Source organism: Castanea sativa, chromosome 5 (genome assembly GCF_040712315.1).
Source record: "Castanea sativa cultivar Marrone di Chiusa Pesio chromosome 5, ASM4071231v1".
Classification (NCBI taxonomy): Eukaryota; Viridiplantae; Streptophyta; class Magnoliopsida; order Fagales; family Fagaceae; genus Castanea; species Castanea sativa.
Genome location: NC_134017.1, coordinates 66,735,168 through 66,756,310, shown reverse-complemented (window position 1 = coordinate 66,756,310; position 21,143 = coordinate 66,735,168). Strand labels below are relative to the sequence as shown.

At 37.5% G+C, this 21,143-nt stretch overlaps 1 protein-coding gene across 5 annotated transcripts in view; it reads left to right on the top strand.

Annotated features, from left to right (window-relative positions):
- The first annotated feature begins 752 nt into the window (after positions 1-752).
- The window catches only part of LOC142636082 (alpha-galactosidase-like), a 31,688-nt gene continuing 11,297 nt past the window's right edge, over positions 753-21,143 (top strand). For 3 of the 5 annotated variants that reach the window (XR_012844250.1, XM_075810157.1, XM_075810160.1), the window contains exons 1-13: positions 753-1,173; positions 5,517-5,575; positions 5,802-5,858; positions 5,995-6,029; positions 6,382-6,485; positions 6,638-6,713; positions 6,945-7,003; positions 7,281-7,346; positions 7,585-7,668; positions 18,849-18,913; positions 19,519-19,601; positions 19,720-19,810; positions 19,879-19,928. Coding sequence is in view for 4 of the 5 variants with exons in the window: in XM_075810157.1 (XP_075666272.1) it covers positions 974-1,173; positions 5,517-5,575; positions 5,802-5,858; positions 5,995-6,029; positions 6,382-6,485; positions 6,638-6,713; positions 6,945-7,003; positions 7,281-7,346; positions 7,585-7,668; positions 18,849-18,913; positions 19,519-19,601; positions 19,720-19,810; positions 19,879-19,928 (1,029 nt within the window). In the remaining variant the exon portion in view is untranslated. Of the gene's footprint in view, positions 1,174-5,516; positions 5,576-5,801; positions 5,859-5,994; positions 6,030-6,381; positions 6,486-6,637; positions 6,714-6,944; positions 7,004-7,280; positions 7,347-7,584; positions 7,669-18,848; positions 18,914-19,518; positions 19,602-19,719; positions 19,811-19,878; positions 19,929-20,435; positions 20,665-21,143 lie in introns of those variants that run through there. The other 2 variants (XM_075810158.1, XM_075810159.1) reach the window with 2 other exon arrangements.

Sequence of the window (21,143 nt, the reverse complement as noted above, 5' to 3'; positions counted from 1 at the left end):
TATGAGAATATGTGACACAAATGACCCGTTTGGATAGAATTTATTGCTGAAAACTAAAAATTGAAAACTAAAAATACTGTAGCAAAATAATTTTTTAATGTGCGAATAGTAATGCAGGTCCCATTTTTAATAAAAAAAGTGATGAAAAAGTACATGAACAGTGCGCGCACAGTACGCGCACAGTGCCGCACAGTGCCCGCACTGCGCACATGTCCCCCTCTGCAGCAGAAACAAAAAAAAAAAAACAAACAAACAAAAAAAGCAAAACATGAACGCGGCAATAATCTGAATCCAAACGCTCTCAAAGGATCCGTTTGGATAGAACTTATTGCTGAAAACTGAAAATACTGTAGCAAAATAATTTTTTAATGTGTGAATAGTATTGTAGGTCCTATTTTTAATTTTTTTTTCTGAATAAAGTGTTTATGGGTCTCATAAATAGTATATGAACAGTAATATATAGTGCCATTTGTCGGTTAAAAGCTAAAAATCCTGAAAAAAAAAATGAAAAGTAGCTGAAAATAGTTAAAAAGTCAACATATGCGGTTACTGTTCATGCTACAGTGACATGAACAGTAGCATTTGTCCTGACTAGTGCAGCAGCAAAAAAACAAAAAAAAAAAAACGTGAAAACGTTAGACGCAACCAATTTAATCTATACAAAGAATCAAAAAGGCATTTATATAAAAAATTTTAAATCTACCAAGTAATAATATATATATATTTATCCGACAGAAACTAATTAATAAAACAACAAATGACTTTGAGAAAGCCGTTGTCCAGCTGAGCTGTGTGGGTGGGACAAATCTAATATTCCTTCTTAATAAATTCACTATAAATAAATACTTCTTGTTATGAATCCAATTCATAATTAAGCTGTTCTTTATAACCACTACCAATAAATCTTTCTCTCTTCTTCTTTGTTCCTTTTGTATTTCATCTTTGGGTATATATATATTATATACACAAATTAATGGCTGCTTATTATAAATCTTTATTATTACGTGAAGGCTGGTCATCATCAGCTATGGCTGTGGGCTTTGCTATATGCATCTTTGTGCTATCGTATGCCAGTACTTGTGGTGTTGCTGCTGCTGGTCAGATGGAGGAGATCCGGCCGCCGATGCCGAGAAGTCTTCTGGCAAATGAACTTGCTCTAACGCCACCTATGGGGTAAGCTCCCCCTGTCCTCTTCCCTTTCTTTCCTTCTATTTTCTATGTTAACAATCCTGCTTTTGGTGATTAAATTAATCATGCGCGCGTGTTGTTTCCTTTTTAAGTAATTGTTTGATCAAACGCAGTACCAAAAATGTTCGGTCTTTCTTATCCCTTCCTCTTTAATTTGGTTAGGAATGATCAATAACTTAATTAATTAGTTGAAAAATTATCTTTAAAATGATCCCAATTATGTTTTTATGTCTAGAGTCTAGTGCATGGCTCACAATGAGCCAACTAGTTTATCTAGATCCGATTATTAAAGAAAGTCCATGTGATCCATCCATCTACTTGATTAGAGTCTTCTGAACCGAATATATTTTCGTTTAACTACATAATAAAATTCTCATGTTTCATAATATAATTGAGTAAATGATCAATGGATTTTTAATTTTGTCATGTTTTAGAGTTTGGGTTATGTGAAAATTCTAAAATTTCCCATGATATATATATTTTTAGAAGGGAATTGCCCATAATAATTGAATAAATAAAAAGAAATTTCTTGGTATTAGTATCTCGTTTGTGTCATCCGTTGGCTCAAGAGGATCCTGGACCTTACGGGATTCAAGAATCGGAAATATGATTGGGATTGGGTACGTACCTCAACCACTGTCATTGATTATAACTTTGACAACTCTATCCATCCACGTTGCTATCAAATTAGGTATTCCATTAAGAAGAAGAAATATCATAAATAAATACATTCAAATAATGATAAAAAGCAGGCATTCTATAACTAGTGAAATTAATTATGCCGTCCTTTAAGAGTTAAGAGCCATACGATTGGGTTTATAGTTCAGATGGCCCTAAACTGGGAGCTATCTCCTCCATCCGATCTTAAACATTTGTGGATGATGGAGCCCACACAATATATATCTATGTATCAAATACATAAAATATTTATTATTAATGAATTAAAAATATGAGCTTCAAGTTTGAAGAGGGGTCAAATATAATATGAATTTAAAGAGGGCACGGCACATAAGGGATGTAGTTGTCACATTCACATATCTATTCTAACATATATAGCTCTATGATTTTTTTTTTTTGGGGTCATGATAAATCCAATAACGTGTTGGGGATGCTTATATTACCTGTCGGCATTCTGACAGTCTCGTGTTGAAGCCTAGGATCTCATCTCTCTTAGTGAAAATTATCTTTATTTAGAGCAGTTAATAACTCTTTCAGTGACGACTATCTTTATTAGAGCAGTAAATACCAAGTCCTTTTGATTGTTCACTTTTTCTTTTTATAGAAACAAATTTTCACTCCTTTTTAAGAGCTAAGATGTGACACATTTGCAAAAAAAAAAAATTTATAATTCAACTGGTTGAAATTTTTTATCTTAGTACTTTTAAAAGAGATATTTAAGATTTAATTGTAATTCAGGTTAGACATTTTGAGGCTAGGCCCCAATGCCTACCGTCAAGTGACAAAATGTTCGCTTTTTCATATTGAAAATTTTTTTTCCACCTTCAATGCGTGTTGGTGGAAAATATTTACTTGGAGAAAACGATTTTTAATTTTAGTTTTTAATTTTTAATTTTTAATTTTTTTTACATGTGATTGTTGCTTAGAAAATGATTTAGAAAACTTTTTTCCGATATAACTTAAACCAAAAATCATCAATTTTTCATGTTAGTAGAAGAGGTGATGAGACTGTAGTTGTAGTGGAGCTAGTGGTACATGAAGTGATGACAATGGTGTGTGCTGATGATGATGACAATAATGATAGTTGTTATATTGGTGGGGTTAGTTAGCGTGGCAATTCAAAATAGTAGGATAAGGTTTAGAAAATAAAAGTAATATTAAGACATGTATCATTTTCTGAAAATTACAGAAATATTTTTAGTTTTCTATTTATAATTTTCTGTGATCCTTTTTCTTCTGCCGTATATAATATGAAAAAAATGTGATAATAATTTCGGGCAAAATGTGAATTTCCTATACAGGACAAAAACGATTTAATCATATTAATAAATGGGAGTAAGACATGTACCCAATATGCTTTTAGTCATGCATGTGATATGGGTTTGAAGTGTCTAACAAGTCACGCATGTGATATATCAGTAATATGTTAAAGTTTAGTGAGAAAGTGTAATTAAGTGTGTATGTTTAATGGTTAGTTTTTTTTTAATGGGAAATACCAAACTATATTAAAAAGAAGGGAAGAAAAACATAGCATCCTGAAGAACAAGAGTGCCAATAAAAGGGGGACATTCCTCTATTCATGTCATAAAATCTGTAATGCCTTTAGCATGATGAGCTAAGGACAGTTAGTTTGTTTCTAAAAAAAAAGTTATAATAAAAAAAAAAGTCACACATGTGATATAACTTCTTTTTTTCATAAAAAAGAAAAAAGTCACAAGTGGTATCTCACAATTGAAGTCACAAGGAGATTGCCCGTTGATCAACTTTGGCCTTAATTTGCTTTTACTTCTTTCATAAGAAAATAAGAAGGTGTTTGGAAGAGTAATTTGAAATATGATTTTTGTAGTTTTTTAAAATTTGTGTGAGTGGAAAAGTGTGCGAAAATGAGTGCAAAATTGTTTAAAATGTGAAAAAGTTAGTTTAAATTGGCTTACCAAACAGGCCCTAAGGATCTCTTCTCATCTGGTGTACCAGTGCCATCCACGTCATCATCTCTAGTGCTTTTGATTTATTTAGGAAACATCAACATATAATAATTATTAGAGGGCAAGATCGATGTTCTGGGGTCTAGACGCTGTACGTCCCATACATAAGATTTTTTAAACAACTCTCTTTTTATAGTAGTGATATATAATTGATCTATGACTATTTTTTCTTTACCTTATTTATTTATTTATTATTCTTAAAGAGTTTAAAGGCTTTTGTTCATTGCTCTTGTACACAGTACAGTCTATACTAGGTTAAGCCACAGTCAGTTTAGGACAGATATCTTGTCCATGTCTGATGTCTCCTCCACTGCACTAGAGGGAAGTAAACCCAAATTTAGAAACTCATTCTTACCATAAGTCCAATAACACAATGAATTTCATAATTTTGTTTTTAAAATTGTTAAGCTACATTTTGTAATTCATTATAATAAAATTGATGTTAATGGTGGGTTCATGTGATAAAAAAATTACGACAATTACAACTTGTCATCTCAATAAGTTGTAAATTTTTTATTTATGTAATATTTAACATTGTCCATAATGATCAACTATCTTAGCAAAAATCAATAAGTAAAATGATAATACCGAAAATCGTCAGTAAGCCATACGGTCCTCTCGTACTCTAAACTAAACCTACGGAACCAAAAAAAAAAAAACCTTACAGAAGCACTAGTGTGATACCGGCTAAATACCATTTGAATGTTAAATTAGAGAACTTTCACAACTCTAGAGTGTCAGAGCTGGAGTAAATTATGCGTACCTTATTTTCTGAGAGTTTTGAGTTTTTATAGTAGTGTAGAACCAACCTTCATTTCTTGGTGATGAAGACGTTTCCTTGTGAGGAAGATTCTCATGAATGCACCTATTTTGTGGAATTCTTCCCATATAGGGACTCCTTTGACTATGGTTAATTGTAGGGCACAAGTCATTTCAATTTGGGGGTTCCTTGGAGATCAATTAAGCCATGTAGATGCCATGTTACCTTGATATCCGTCCTTGTATCCTTTAGCTAGGATCCGTCCGCTACAGAGCATCCATCCGTCTTACATACTCTCCGTCTGGTACATACTCTGTCGTCTGGTCCGTGTGCTTTAATCGTCCCTTGTCTTTAATGTTGTCGCCTATGGCAGGCCTTATTGGACGAGTCCGTCTACCTCAATTTTATCCTCTCCATAAAATAATCTTTTTGATCCCTAGAATTTATTTCTCCATATTTTAATTTATTTTATTTTATGGAGAGGATAAAAGCAGAGAGCTTAACATTTTTTCTTTGTCTTGTCTTGTCTTGTTTTGTTTTGTTTTGTTTGTTTGTTTGTTTTTTTTTTTTGTTTTTTTTTGTTTTGTTTTTTTTGAGATAGTTAGAAATATATACATTGCCATGCTACTTGAGATTGGAATGTGCCAATTGAGTTACAAGGCTCTTAAAGAGTGCGTAACCTTCTTAAATTGATTTATACTTGGCGATGTGTTCATTCTTTTTTTTTTTTTTTTTCTGAAAACGCGATGTGATCAATCTAGTATAGTTCTTTGTGTGAAATTCTTTTCTTGTTCATGTTAAATAAGAATTGTGGAAAAAATGCAGCTTCTGTCGTTCATATTTATATTTGTAATCAAATTGTAAGTTTGATCTTAAATTTGACTACAATATTGAGTTGTGATCAGATGGAATAGTTGGAATCACTTTGCCTGCCATATTCAAGAGGAATTGATCAGGGAAACAGGTAATCACATTGTCTATCATAAACATTTGTACGAACTACAAAGGAACTAAATTCCAATATGTATTCACAAGAGTTGTAGCTCAATGCAACTCAACAGAGATGTTCATGTTTCGGATTTCCTATCCCATTATAACTATCATAAATTTTAGAAAAAAAAAAATTGAATAGATTTTTTATAATTAAAAAAAATTGAACATGTATTATATGTTTTATTCCATTCTTACAGCGGATGCAATGGTGTCAACCGGGCTTGCAGCACTGGGATATAAGTATATAAATCTAGGTAATTAATAAGCAGCTGCGTTGAGTAGTTATTATGATTTAATTAACATTATCGTTTCAGAATTAGCTAATCGTTTCTTCCCTTTATTTTTATTTTTTGGGGGGGGGGGGGGGGGGGTATTTTAAACATTTTTTAGATGATTGCTGGGCTCAACTCAATAGAGACTCTAAGGTATATGTGCTGCACCATTTCCCTTTTTCTTTTAAGGTGTGTTTGGATTGAGGGAGAAGAAGGGGGATAGTAGATTTGGCCGAAAATTACCCTGTTTTTAGCCAACTCTACTTTACTCCCTCTACTCTCCCTCCTTCCCCCCTCAATCCAAACAGGCCTTTAAATTATTAGTTTCTTTGTCTTTAAAGGGTCACATTCTATTTTATTGGTATAATTAATTGTACTTCTATAAAAGTACAAAAAACTTCGAGAGTAAAAATTTTAAGCTTCAATAATTTATTAGTTCTAAATTAGTTAAATAACATTTCATAAATTCTGTCAATCTTGTTTAACAAAATGTTAATTCTGGCAGGGAAATTTGGTAGCTAAGGCTTCGACGTTTCCCTCTGGAATAAAGGCATTAGCAGATTATGTCCATAGTAAAGGGTTGAAACTTGGGATCTATTCTGATGCTGGGTAATGATTTCGGGAATCAATTCTTTTTATATTTTATTTAATTAACAATGTAGTAATGAATAATAATTTTAAATACCAAAAATTTCGTTCATCTCCACAAACTATATATTATCAGCCAGTGTTTCTCAATATATATATATATATATATGTAGAAATGAGACATGCAGTAGACAAATGCCCGGATCACTAGGTCATGAGGAACAAGATGCAAATACTTTCGCTTCCTGGGTAAGATTAATTCCTTTTTAAAAGTACTGATTCTTAAGTATTGCCCTAGTTATTAACATTTAGCTTTTAGCTATGGATCTTGTAATTGCGACTTTTTTAGTGTTTCCAACCGAGACGTTAGCATTTAAATCTCCATTTTCCAACTATCAAATTATTTATAAAAAAAAAAAAAAAATTAACTTCTACAAACAATTTCGTTAGGCTAATTCATAATTTATCCTATACACGCAGGGGGTTGACTACTTGAAGTATGATAACTGTTATAATGATGGCATAAGCCCAAAGGAAAGGTAATTATTGCTTCAAAATATACAAGCTTCTGTTGTTATTTTGAATATTTTGTAGACTTTCATATTATGAAATTCGAATTTATATGATTTGAACAAGAACTAGGAGCCCATGGTTAGGAATCCAAAAATTTATTAAAACTAAATTCTTTTGCAAGAATAACATTATAGTATTAGTATGGACTAAACATTTGTAAAGCATTGCAGTTTTAGGAAAGTCCCATTTTTTCTGTGCATAATCTTTATAGCTTTGATCATACTTGCTTATAATATGTAATAGGTACCCAAAAATGAGCAAAGCTTTATTGAATTCTGGAAGACCCATCTTCTTCTCTCTGTGTGAATGGTGAGTTACATAGTTGATGTTTACATTACATCAAGCATTTTTTGCTATTTATATAACATTACATGATTTCCATAACATTGTTTTGTAGAACATACAACAGATCATGGTTTTGTAATTGGTAGAAAACTTTTTTTGGGGGGGGGGGGGGGGTTGAATATATATTGCAGTGAATATTAATGTATAATCGACGGTGACACTTTTTTATTTTTGTATTTATTAAATTTGTTGCCAACTTCAGGGGACAAGAAGACCCTGCGACTTGGGCTGCAAGTATCGGAAATAGTTGGAGAACGACAGGGGATATTCAGGATAGCTGGGAGAGGTAAGATAAGAAAGTACCACTTCATATAACTTTTGCAAGCCAAATGTTAGTCAATATAATAGTTTTAAGATATAACTTTGATTCAATAGATTTGTTACTAGTGTTTTATTTTTTAATATAAAACATTTAAACAAAATAGGTTTTCCTCTATTTCAATTTTAATTGAGTGTACCCATTCTACAATATAAGAACATTTCAAATGGTAAACATAGCATCAACTCAAGTTCTAGTATTTCCAATGCTATCATAACATATGGTAAATACTAAATAAACATAGTACTGTATGTGCTTCCAAAAAAAAAGTGAAACTATTTGTGGGGAGCTTGGGCCCGGGTAGTTAGTACCGGCCCACTTAACTTAGGCCCAAGATCAGCCTGAGTAACCAAGGCTAGCCCAAAAGATTGAAGTTGGCCCAAACCTTGTAGGAATAGGCCCAACCCAATGATAAGAATGCCAGGATCTAGAGAGTATCATTCGGAGAATCCCACAATGATAGGGCCAAGCTAGGCTCGCTACTGATAAGACAATGGGAAATCAACAAGGAAATGGTTAAATTCAGGTCAGTCCCCTAGTATTGTTAGTGCCTTTGGAGAGTTTACTCTCGAATGCCATTTAGCGTTTGGAACAAGTTTCAAGACAATCTTCAAAAAACATGATTATTTCTAGGGATTCTGGGTAAAAGTGGGATTGCATAGGAACTAGTAAAAAAGTAATGATTTGAACCCCACTAAGGAGAGACTATATAAGGGGAGTGAGGGCAGACAATGAGTGGAGTCGGAAAATCTTTGGAAAAAGAGAGAGAAAAAGGAAAAGGGAGAAAAAACAAAGGGAGCAAAAGGGGGAAAGTTAAGAGAAAGGAAGAAGAAATACCAGAGGGTAAAGGGGTGCTAGGCTTAAAATCATAGAGATAATAGAAATTTGACTGTCTAGGCTACGTTTGAAGCAATTACCAGTAGGACTATGAGGAAACCCACCAACAAATAAATTGGGAGCCCAAATCCTTCGTCCCAGAAAGTATCACTCACAGGTTTGGGCATCACAATTGGCACTATCTATGGGAATCCTACTTAGCAAGAGGCTTCGAGCTAGCCTGATATCGTCCAAGTATGGAGGGTCCACATGCTGATGAAGGGTCAGTTAGAAGAAACCATTCGATGGCTTCGTCAAGGGGTCAGAAGAGGTTGGAGAAGGAGTGTAGAAGGGAACAACAACACATGCAAGGAGGGCATCAAACCAGACTCAATTCTGACAAAGGATCTTCACAAAGGGAATGAACTGTGTCTTACATCCCCAAGCGATCTTATCGTAGCGACCAAAAACGAGAACTAGAGAATTTACGAAAGCAATTTAAGGAATTGGAGATTAAGCTAAAAGGTCGACACCGTAAGAGGGATCATGAGGGGTCGTCTGATGACCTAGACTATATAGGGGGCAGCGTTGGAGAGTCATCTCATAGTGGCAGTTTGCATCGGTCGAGGGACAGATCTCATGAAACCATAGGGCACTGCCATAATTCTCCCTATCGGCATAGGCACAGGCATCACAATGTCGTGCTGGATGCCATAAGTCGTGCGTTGAGAAGAGCTTCTTGGTCACCTTTCTTTGACGAAATAGAACGTACTGAAATGCCAAGGAATTTCACCCACCCACCATTTACCATTTATTATGGAAAAACTAATCCGATGGAGCACGTTAGCCACTACATTTAGATAATGTCTCTTTATTCCCAAAACGATGGGTTGATATGTAAAGTGTTCCCGTCCAGCCTCGGGCCCACGACAATGAGGTGGCTTAATGGTTTAAGAAAAGGCTCCATTCATGGTTTTGGGGAGTTGATGCAGGCGTTTGGGGTGCGATTCATAACTTGCAGTAAGGTCTCTCAACTGATCGATGCGCTGTTATCCATGGGGATGAGAAGTGGAGAGACCCTCCAATTGTATGCAAATGGGTATTGGGAACTACATAACGAAATAGGATGAGGGAACGAGTAGGTGGCTACCAATACCTTCAATCTTGGGCTCCCACAAGAGTCGGAACTAAGAGATTCTCTAATCATGCATCCTCCCAAGAGCATGCACTAGCTTATGAGAAGGATTGAGGAATATAAAAGGTTGGAGGATGATAGGCTGCAAGGCAAAGGCGAAGCCCTAGCCTCCTCCCAATACAATATAGATTCTCGTCCCGAGAGATTCCATTAGAGAACTAGAAGGGAACCAAGGGTCCCGAGTCTGAACTTGACGCAGTGGACCAAGGGCATCAATGTGACATTTGAGGAGTCTGTCTATAAGATCCTTGAGCGTATCAAGAATGAGCCTTACTTCTGGTGGCCGGGGAAGATGGGCAGGGACCCCGCTAGAAGATATCAAAGCTTGTACTGCACTTATCATAGAGAGAAAGGCTATACTACCGAGCAATGTCTTGTGATGAAGGATCACTTGGAGCAGCTTGTAAAGGTAGGGCATTTGAATGAATACGTGGTCGGACAAGGAGGGGAAAATACAGGCCAAGGATTGGGAAGCCGAGGTAATACACTTCCCCAACACTTAGGAATGATTAAGGTCATTCATGCGGCTTTCATTGGTGTAAATGTGAGCCGTCAAAGTGGCATACTGAGTGTAGTAACCCCACTTGAGACAAAGGTGGTAGACCAACCTAAGAAGAAGCTCAGGAAGAATTCAAACCCGATCACCTTTGGTGAAGTAGACTTGGAAGGAACGTCATAACCGCATGATGATGCCTTGGTGGTGAATTTATGAATTGGAAGATTCTTAGTGAAAAGATTCATGATAGACCGAGGGAGCGGGGCTGAGATCATGTGTCATGATTTGTATAAGGGGCTAGGGTTGAAGCTTGAAGTTTGAGTAAATATGACACATCGTTAGTAGGATTTAATGGGGAAGTAGTGATGCCCGAGGGGTAGATAAAACTCTTGGTGGTGACCGAGGGAAAAGAGGCTGAGGTAAATTTCATAGTAGTTAATGACTTTCCACCATACATGGCGATTTTAGGGCAGACTTGGATTCATGCTATAGGGGCAGTACCTTCTACATTGGATTAAAAGACCAAATTCCCTACTAAAGATGGAGTCGTTGTGATTCGAGCCGACCAAAAAGTAGCAAGACAGTGCTTGTTAGCCGCAATAAACCACGAAATTAAGCAAAAGGAGCAAGTTGAAGCAGAGTGGTTATAACAATTATAGGGCCCAGAGGGTCTAACAAGGGCAAACAGTGTGGAGGAATTGGTTCACATACGAATTATGCCTTACACTGACAGGTATTTTTAGATAGGAAAGAGCTTGCAAGTAGGAGATCCGGTGGAAGTTCTTCTATCACTAGTACAGAATTTTGACATGTTTGCATGGAATCCATACGAGGTGCCCGAGGTGGACCTGACCTTCATTACACTTAAGTTGAATGTAGATCCCCTAATCAAACCAAAAAAGAAGAAACCGAGGAGATCGGCAAAGCCACACGTGGAGGTTGTGAAGGAGGAAGTGGAGAAATTGAAGTAGGTGGGGGCTATTAGGAAGGTGTTTTTCCTTAAGTGGCTATCAAATACGGTGGGGGTGAAAAAGAAAAATGGGAAATGGAGAGTTTGTGTTGATTTTACCTACCTCAACTGAGCATGCTCAAAGGACCCGTTCCCTGTACTGAAGATAGATTAGTTGGTGGACGCTATAATCGGACTCCAAAGAATGAGTTTTTTGGATGCCTTTCAAGGCTATCATCAGATTGCTTTAGCACCTGAGATTTAGGTGAAAACCTCTTTTACTATGCCTGAAGATAATTACCATTACACAGTGATGCCTTCTAGGCTAAAGAATATAGGAGCAACATATCAATGAATGGTTACTTGGATGTTCAAGGATCAGATCGAGGACACAGTAGAATTTTATATTGATGACATGGTGGTGAAGAGTAAGAAGAGTGAATGGCATGTATCTAACTTGGTCGAGGTTTTCGAAATATTGAGGCAACACAAGTTGCGCTTGAATGCAAGCAAATGTGCCTTCGGTGTGGGGTCTAGCAAGTTCTTAGGCTTCATGATAACTACATGAGGAATAAAGGTTAACTCCGACCATATTATAGCAATTCAGCAGTTTAACCCACCTGGTAACCCCAAAGAAGTGCAAAGACTTACTGGGATGATTGCCGCCCTGAATTGGTTTGTTTCAAGATCAACGGATAGGTGTAGACCATTCTTTTAGTTATTGAAAAAGTGGAAGGGCTTTCAATGGACAAAGGAATGTGATACAGCGCTCAGAGACTTGAAGTCTTATTTGGCTAGCCCACCTATCTTATCCTGACCCGAGCTTGAAGAAGACTTGTATATGTACTTGGCGGTCTCTAACCATGCAGTGAGCTCAGTATTACTAAGACATCAGGATGGGATACAAAGACCAGTGTATTATCTTAGTAAAACATTGGTGGATGCAGAGACTTGATATTTGCTGCTAGAGAAGATAGTACTAGCATTGGTGCATGCTATGAGGAGGTTGCTGCGTTATTTTCAAGCACAAACGGTATGGGTGCTAATTGAGTATCCCTTGCAATCACTTTGGAGAAGGTCGGATTTCACTAGAAAGATAGCTAAATGGGGAATGAGACTTGAGACATTTGACATACGGTACAAGCCAAGGAATTCCAGTAAGGGCCAAGTGGTAGCAGACTTTGTAGCCGAATTCACCCCTACGCTAGGAGTTTATGTTGGGATATGCCAAGTTTCAGTTAAACAGTGGCGAGTGTATATGGACGGTGCATCTAATGCAAAAGGAACTGGGGTTGGGGTTGTAATGATATCTCCCGAGGGGTTGCGATTGGAAAAATCAGTAGGATTGGGTTTTCGTGCTTCTAACAATGAAGCCGAATATAAAGCTCTCATTGCTGGTCTTAGGGCAATTCAGAAGCTTGGTGCCGAGGAAGTTGAGGTGTTTTTGGATTCAAAATTGGTGGTAAGTCAAATAGAAGGGAGCTTTGAGGCAAAGGATTCCCGTATGTCACAGTACTTGAAGTTGTTCGGGGCGCTACAAGCAAGCTTCCAAAAAGTAAACGTGGTTAGAATACTGAGATGGCAAAATAGTCATGCTGATTCATTGGCCACTTTGGCTTTGTCATCAGGTAAGTGTGTTTCTCGAATTTTTTTTTGGAACTGTTGGAGCAATCGAGTATAGAGCATCATGCAATTGTAGCATCAGCTATAGTGTCCAAGTCAAGCCGGTTGGATCCTTATATGATCGAGCAAGTTCAAATTGAAGTAACATGAAACCTATTAGTTCGAAAGTGCTATGGAGAGCAACAAAAGTCCATAGACCACCTCTCTTTCTTATTTGATGGATCTTTACCGATTGATGCGAAAAAGGCGAAGAAGGTACAGAGAACGTTAGCTCGTTTCTGGCTATCTAAGGACAAAAAGTTATATTGGCGTTCATTTGAGGTCCTTATCTGTTATGTCTCCATCCAAGCAAAGTCGCCGAACTCCTAGCTGAACTGCATGAAGGGATATGTGGTGGACACTTGAGGGGAAGGTCTTTGTCCCACCGAGCTATGTCTTAGAGATTTTGGTGGTCAAATATGTAAGGGGACACGACTAACTACATTTGAAAGTGTGATCAATGCCAAAGACATGCCCCAATCATACATCAACCGGGTGGAAACTTAAAGCCAGTCACTAGCCCTGGGCCCTTCGCTTAATGGAGTCTAGATATAATTGGACCGTTCCCTCATGCACCAAGAAACAGGAGGTTGGTGTTAGTCACCACTGATTATTTCACAAAATGGGTGGAAGCTGAAGTCTTGGTGAACATTAGGGATGTGGATGTGAAGAAATTTGTATGGAAGAATATCGTTACAAGGTTTAGGGTACCCTGGGTATTGATTTGGACAACGGACTACAGTTTGACAGTAAGGCCTTTCGAGAGTACTACAATAATCTAGGAATAATTGATAAGTACTCATCACTAGCATATCCCCAGAGCAATGGACAAGCAAAAGAAACGAACAAGACAATAGTTAATGGTTTGAAGAAAATACTGGAAGGGGCCAAAGGAAATTGGGCTGAAGAATTGCCGAGTGTTTTATGGGCCTACTGGACCACACCGAGGAGGTCAACGGGTGAACCCCTTTTTCCATGATGTATGAAGTAGAGGCGGTCATACCAATATAGATAAGCTTGTCAAGCATGAGGGTCGCTGATTTCTCACCAAGCTATAATGACGTTCGAATGGTCGGGAATTTAGGCTTTTTAGAGGAAAGACGAGACATGACATCCGCTCAGCTTACTGATTACTAGCATAAGTTAGCCCAGGGGTATAAGAGGAATGTAAAACCCAGAGCATTCATGGCAAGAGACCTCGTTTTGCGAAAAGTGGTAATGAATATGAAAGATCAAAATGAGGGAAAGTTTTGCTTGAATTGGGAGAGTCCTTATCGAGTAATAGCTATAGCTGGAACATGGGCTTATTACTTGGAGGATATGGAAGAAAGACCTTTACCCCAACCATGGAATGTTTGTAATTTGAAAAAGTATTATCCATAGGTGTGGTAGGGTAGTTGTAAGTTATGTCTGAGGTTGTAAATGAGCTTGAATAGAGAATGTGGAAAGAATTCAGTTATTTTGCATCATGTTATTCCAACATCTTAATAAATTTTTCTAAGGATAGAAACCTAGCTTCGGCCTGACTCCGGCCACCGATCAGGTGGAAACCTTAATAAGTTTTTCTTAAGACAGAAACCTGGCCTCGGCCAGACTCAGGTCACTGACCAGGTGGAAACCTTAATAAATTTTTCTCAGTACAGAAACCTAGCCTCGACCTGACTCCGATCACCGACTAGATGGAAACCTTAATAAATTTGTCTAAGAACAGAAACCTAGCCTCGACCTGACTCTAGTCACCGACTAGATGGAAACCTTAATAAATTCTTCTAAGGATAGAAACCTAGTTTTGGTTTGAGACTATTCATCGACTAGTTGAAAACCTTAGTAAATTTTTCTTAAAAATGGAAGCTAGCCTAATAGAAGGACCTCAGCTCTAATAGCTAAATGTTAAGTCCTTCAGTTCAAAGGTTATAATAAATCGACTTCTCGATCAGAGGATATGGTTACATCGCATATATGTTACCGATTGTTTACACTTGGGATTTTTTTGAAGTACAATGGCATAATTCCCTTTAAAGATAATAAATCATGCATCCACGCTTTAATGGGAGCATTACAGCAATTTGAAAAATAGAGTGAACATTATAATGAAATAAAATGAAGAAGCAAGTAAAGAATTTAACCAAAGAAACTCAATCTTCAATATCAAATAAAATAAATGAAGTTCAATACATGAATAAGATACCACTTAACTAGATACAGAAAAGCCTGGCTAGTTAAAAGGAAATACACTGGAAGAAAAGAAATAAAGAACAAAAAAGAAAGCAGTAAACAAATTAGCAAATCAGGCGGTCGGACCATGGGTCATGGTAGGGGTTGTTGAAGGAACTTCAGTGGCAATTGGAGGGGGCGATCCTTGGCTTAGTTAAGGAACACCTCGCGTCTCGGTGGAAATGGTGGTTGTCGGGTTGTCTTCATCGATCACCACCATGTGAGAATCAATCTTTTGGGACAACTCCACTATGCCAAGGCTATCCTCCCCATCTTCATCACCACCGTCTCGTGGCTGCTCATGAGCTCGGACCTTTACGGGCGAGTCATCGAGCAAGGGAATCTGGATCCCTAAAGGGGGAGGAGTCGGGGAGACCAATTGCATTCACTGCTGCTATCCAACCCTCCTCAAACCCAAACTTTTGAGCTTGGAGGACTACTACATTTGCTGAATTTTTGGCATATTTAAACCCCATGTTGTAAAAGACTTGCTTACAAGTCTTCATTAGCTTCTTCAAGTCGACAAGATTTTTTTCACAGGCGAACACAAGGCTTGCAACCTCGACGAGTTTGACTTTGACCTCCCCAGGTTTACCCTATAAGCCTTATGCTCGGCTAGCTTCCGAGCCCTCTCTACAGTAGTTCCCCTTTCCTTTGTTGCATTTAGCTTAAGGGTTTTTTCATGTAAGTTGGATTCAGCTACTTACTTCACGGCTTTTCCTTGTTGACCACCTCCATTATGCCCTTTAATCGACCCTTCCCAACGTGAGTCACTTAGGCAGCCTGAGACAAAAACAAAAATGATTAGGGGATCAATATAATTCGAGAATTAACACTAATAAAAAATGGGGAATGGAAAAGTATATCAAAAAATGATGATGATGAGAAAATGTATACTCACAGCTGTGGTATGCCACTTCAACTTGAGGACAAGGTCCTCATCCCGACAACCTAAGTAATGATCGAGATCAGTGGGTAACAATAGGGCTTGCCTGAAGCTATCTGAGACTTGTCCTTCAAGGCCGCTCCTCCAAGTCCGAATAGAGGAATCAGAAGGTATAAGTTTATCACCTAACTAGAAGGTGCATTCCAATCCCGAAGATGGAGTTGAGGAGGTGGAGGCCACGTGGGAACTAATGATGGTGGGTTGACTAGTGAGCCTTATCTCTTGGGGGGACCACAGGGCTATAGAGTCACTGTAGTGCCTGAAGCCGGAGTAGGGGGCTAGTTAGCAAGAGGGGTACCAGACTTTGTTGTGGGGTCGTCAGTACCCCTCGGCCTCTTCCTGCATTGACGAGGCACAGAGGGAGTGGATTGTTGAGGAGTCGGTTGAGGAGCAACCTGGCTCCTGACGGGCTATGCTTCCAAGAACCAACAATCGAGGGCCATAGTGCACCGTTGTGAACCATCCCTATAGTCGGATTAGTGGGAGCGGGAGTTTCTACATAGTGACTTAGACTGGAATATGTTCCACTCGATTGTGAGAAACCATGTCAGTCGAACCGTCAAGAATGAGGTCGAGTTAGCCTTGTTGAACTCTTCTAGGGTCCTAGTGTCTAGCCCCACCACTTGTAAGTCTGTGCGGTAGAAATCCCAGCAACTAAACGTTTAGGTAGGACAGGAGGGGACTGTCGACTATTAAAGTGCCCGGAGAGTCTTTGTAGCTGGTGTATGAGAGCACGCAATCGAGAATCAAATGAGATGCTATCAGTTACCCGTCGTAGTGCACACAATTTTTTTAGGGTAGGACAAAGTTAAGCTCCCTAGCTTGTACAATGCTAAGGTTAGGTTGAAATCTTTTGGAAACTACAGTGAGAAACAATGAACAAAGTTAATGTACAAAACATGAACAAGAAAAGGAAAACTTAAAGCAAAAAGTGCATTGTAGGGTCATACTAAAGAATCCGAAAGAACGATGCCAACCATCTAGCGAGGAGAGGTCGGACAAGTGAGTTCTCTATTGAGCCAATTCCCAGTCACCCTCACAAACTCCCCTATAGAGCTCCCATTGGAGGCAAGAAGACATGATATCAACCTAACCATGGTATTTTGGGTGAAGGTAATACTCGTTCTTCAGACTCCCCTGAATAGCTTATAGGAAATTAATGTCATAATGTGTGGGAATTAGGACGTATAGTCGGTTAAGACGCCCCACACAACTTATTACCCTATAAAAGTTGGGTAGACATTGGTTGGGGCTAAGCCCGTAAAAATTGAGAGTCCTAAGTAAAAGAGGATCCACTGGAAATCTAACCTCACCCTCTAGTATAGACATTAAGGGAAAAAAGACTACATGAGGCAATCTTTGGTCTTCTATATCTCCCTCGTGACAGTATGATATATTCACATCACTAGAGATATTAAACCTAGTCTTGAAGGATTCTATGTCTACGTTAGTGTTCAAAAGATATGAAAAACCCCATTTTTCCTAGTAAGATAACTACGGAAGAACAAGAATGAAAGAGGCAGGATGAAGAAGACTTACTGAGTAACTTCTTGATGGTAGGGATGGTCTCAGAAGAAATTTAAAGGCTCGGGAAGAAAGAATAAGAAGGACTATGAACTTGAAAGAAACTGAAGAAAGTTATAACAAGTATCACTGTATTTATAGGAAAAAAGGACATTTAATGCAGCTACAATAAATTAATTAATACTTGTTGTTGTTTCTTTTCATGCATGCCTCGATAATCGAAGCGTTAGATCATCTCGACCGTCTAATGTAACAGATTTTGCCATGCGCGCATAAAGAGCAAGCTGCCATGTCTGCTACATTAATTGAGTGACATTTTGTCTTCCCAAGATATAACCGTCGTTTGTGAAAAACTTAGCTGACCACTAAAGTAGGAATCCTCGATATCATCTCCACTTTGTGAAAATAGGATCGTGGGGGGTTATTGTGGGGGGCTCGGGCCTAGGTAGTCAGTACCGGCCCACTTAACTTAGGGCCAAGATCGGCTTGAGTAGCCAAGGCTAGCCCAAAAGATTGAAGTTGGCCCAAATCTTGTAGGAATAGGCCCAACCCAATGATTAGTATGCTAGGATCTAGAGAGTATCATTTGGAGAATCCTATAATGATCGGGCCAAGCTAGGCGCACTACTAACCGATAAGACAGTGGGAAATTGACAAGGAAATGGTTAAATTTAGGTCGGTCCCTGAGTACTATTAGTGCTTTTGGGGAGTTCAATATCGAACGTCATTTGGCTTCTGGAACAAGTTTCGAGAGAATTTTCAGAAGACATGATCGTTTGTAGGGATTCTTGGTAAAAATGGGATTGCATGGGAACTAGTAAAAAAGTAATGATTTGAACCCCACTAAGGAGAGACTATATAAGGGGAGTGAGGGCAGACAATGAGGGGGGTTGGAAAATTTTGGGAAAAAAGAGAGAGAAAAAGGAAAAAGGGAGAAAAAACAGAGGGAGCAAAAAGGGGAAAAGTTGAGAGAAAGGAAGAAGAAAAACCAGAGGGTAAGGAGGTGCTGGGCTTAAAATCATAGAGATAACAAAAATTGGACTGTCCAGGCTTCGTTTGAAGAAACTACCCATAGAACTGTGAGGAAACCCACCAACAAATAAATTAGGAGCCCCAATCCTTCGTCCGAGAAAGTATCACTCACAGGTTTGAGCACCGCACTATTAAAATTGAAATGTAAGTTAAATAAGCTAGAATAAACTCATCCAAATATGCTTGAAGCTATGGTACAATTTCAGCTTCAATTCTTAATTTTGCCACAAAATTTGAAAATAATGAAATAAGTTCCTTGTCATATATTCTCATGATTCAATCTAAGAAAAGTTTTTTTACATGTGTTTTTTAGCATGATATCTAGAGCAGACCAAAACGACAAATGGGCATCTTACGCTAGACCAGGAGGATGGAATGGTACTAAACTTTATTTATTTATTTACTATTTAATTTATAAATTCATTTTTTATGTATAATTTTAAACAATAAAAACTTGAACTTTAAATATTTCATTGATGACATAGTTATTGATCTTTGATTGTCTTAATTTTTTGCAAACATAAAGAACATTTGAAGATTATGTAATCTAACGGTGAATTAGTCAAAATTCGAATCCAATAAAAAATCTTGAGTAGTGTAATATATATATATATATATTTGTATGTATGTATGTATGTATATGTGTGTGTATGTTGTCAGCTATGGAAGGAAAAAGGACACACGCATGTCATTCTAGACTTTATCATAATTACAATCATTGATGTTGTTCTCTATCATTTCCATATGCATTACCCAAAATTTTGACATGAATCCTCTATTATTCGAGTAATAAGAAATAATTCAGAGGATTGTTTTCTCTTATGATAATAAGAAACTATGAGTTGTGTAAGCCCTCCATTTTCAAGTGATCGAGGTGGTACCACGTAGCCCCTTGGCTTCAAAAAGTAAAAGTAACTTATGATAGTGTTAGTTTTTGAATAATAAATGGTAAGTCAGTTTTCCAACTAACTAATTGATTTCAGATCCTGATATGCTTGAAGTTGGAAATGGAGGAATGACAACAGAGGAGTACCGTGCACATTTCAGTATATGGGCGTTAGCTAAGGTAGTCTGGCAAATATTACTAAATTTTTTTGATATCATTCATATACCAAATGTTAAATTAGAATGTCAGTTTTTAAAATATTCAGTTGATCAAACCAGTGTTTTGTTCATGTTTATAGGCTCCTTTATTGATTGGATGCGATATTCGATCAATGGACAATATGACATTTGAATTACTAAGCAACAAGGAAGTTATTGCAGTTAATCAAGGTACATCAGAAACATTGCTTATCTTCCCAAATAAATCTGAAATTGCTTACGATGCTATATTGGGACAGATAAACTTGGAGTTCAAGGGAAAAAGGTTAAGAAGGATGGAAATTTAGAGGTGAGCTTTTATCATATTATTTTCATTAGTGTGTAGTCTTCTGCACATGCTCGGATACAATTAAAAATAATTACATTAAAAATAATTACATTAATTATACGGTTTAAATTATATTTTTTTAGAAGAGGTACAAATTATACATGGTATAAATTTATACTTTTTTAAAATTATACATTTCTAAAATATGTAATGGTTTCTCATTATATATATATATATGATTTAGAATTTAATTGGTTTTAGATTTTTCGGTTTTTGCACCTAATAATTCACTTACCACAAAAATTAAAAACTTAGATGAACACGTGGTGGAAAATTGGACTCCAATGGAAATTCAATTTAGAATCTGATTGAATTTGGATTCTTCAATTTTTACATCCAATAATTCACTTGACACAAAATTAGAAATTAAATGGGACACATGGTGTAAAATTGAGAATCCAATTAAAATCTAATTAAATTTTCTCTAAGTTTTGGCTATTAGTATTAATGATGCACAAGAATCAATAGGCTGGATGCTCCGGGCTACAGTGGTGGCTTGATGACTTGAATAGAAAAAAGAGACTGTCAAGGGTGATTCGTGTGAACTGGCCAAGGACCCTCCAACAGTTAAGTCAAGTTTCTCTTTAGAACACAAGGATAATGAATTAGTGAGTAGAAGAACTTACCTTGGTTGAATGAGACTTGATCCTTTTATAGAGAGTTAGGAGTAAGTCTACTTGTTTGGATCCACTATCATCATGGGGGATGTGTGGAGTTAATGGAGAAAATGGAGCAAATTTTGGGGAATCCTCCCCATGTTCTGGAATGGCAGATCGTGGTCTAATTGCATAGAACCTGTAGAAAGCTCCTTCGAAATTGGCTAAGTGTTGTTTGGTCATCCATGTCCTTGTGCCATGGATGACCATCCTAATTTGGACAATCACAACATTCATGGACGGAGCCTGTTCATGTTTGTGGTGCTTTTGTTGGACTTTCTTCCTTATAAAATGTTTTGGATGCGATTTGGTCATGGACGACTACCATGGAAAAACTAAACTTAATTTGGACCCCCATCAATTGTCCCCTTGGCCTTGTGTCGTCTATATCACTGTTGCCTTGACAGGTGGTGATTTTTTATTGGTCGAAGGATTTTCCAGGTGGCATGTCAAGGTGATTTGGGATCAGACGTCCTAGATGTTGACATGTGGCGTAATCCTAGAAGTCTACAAGTCGAAT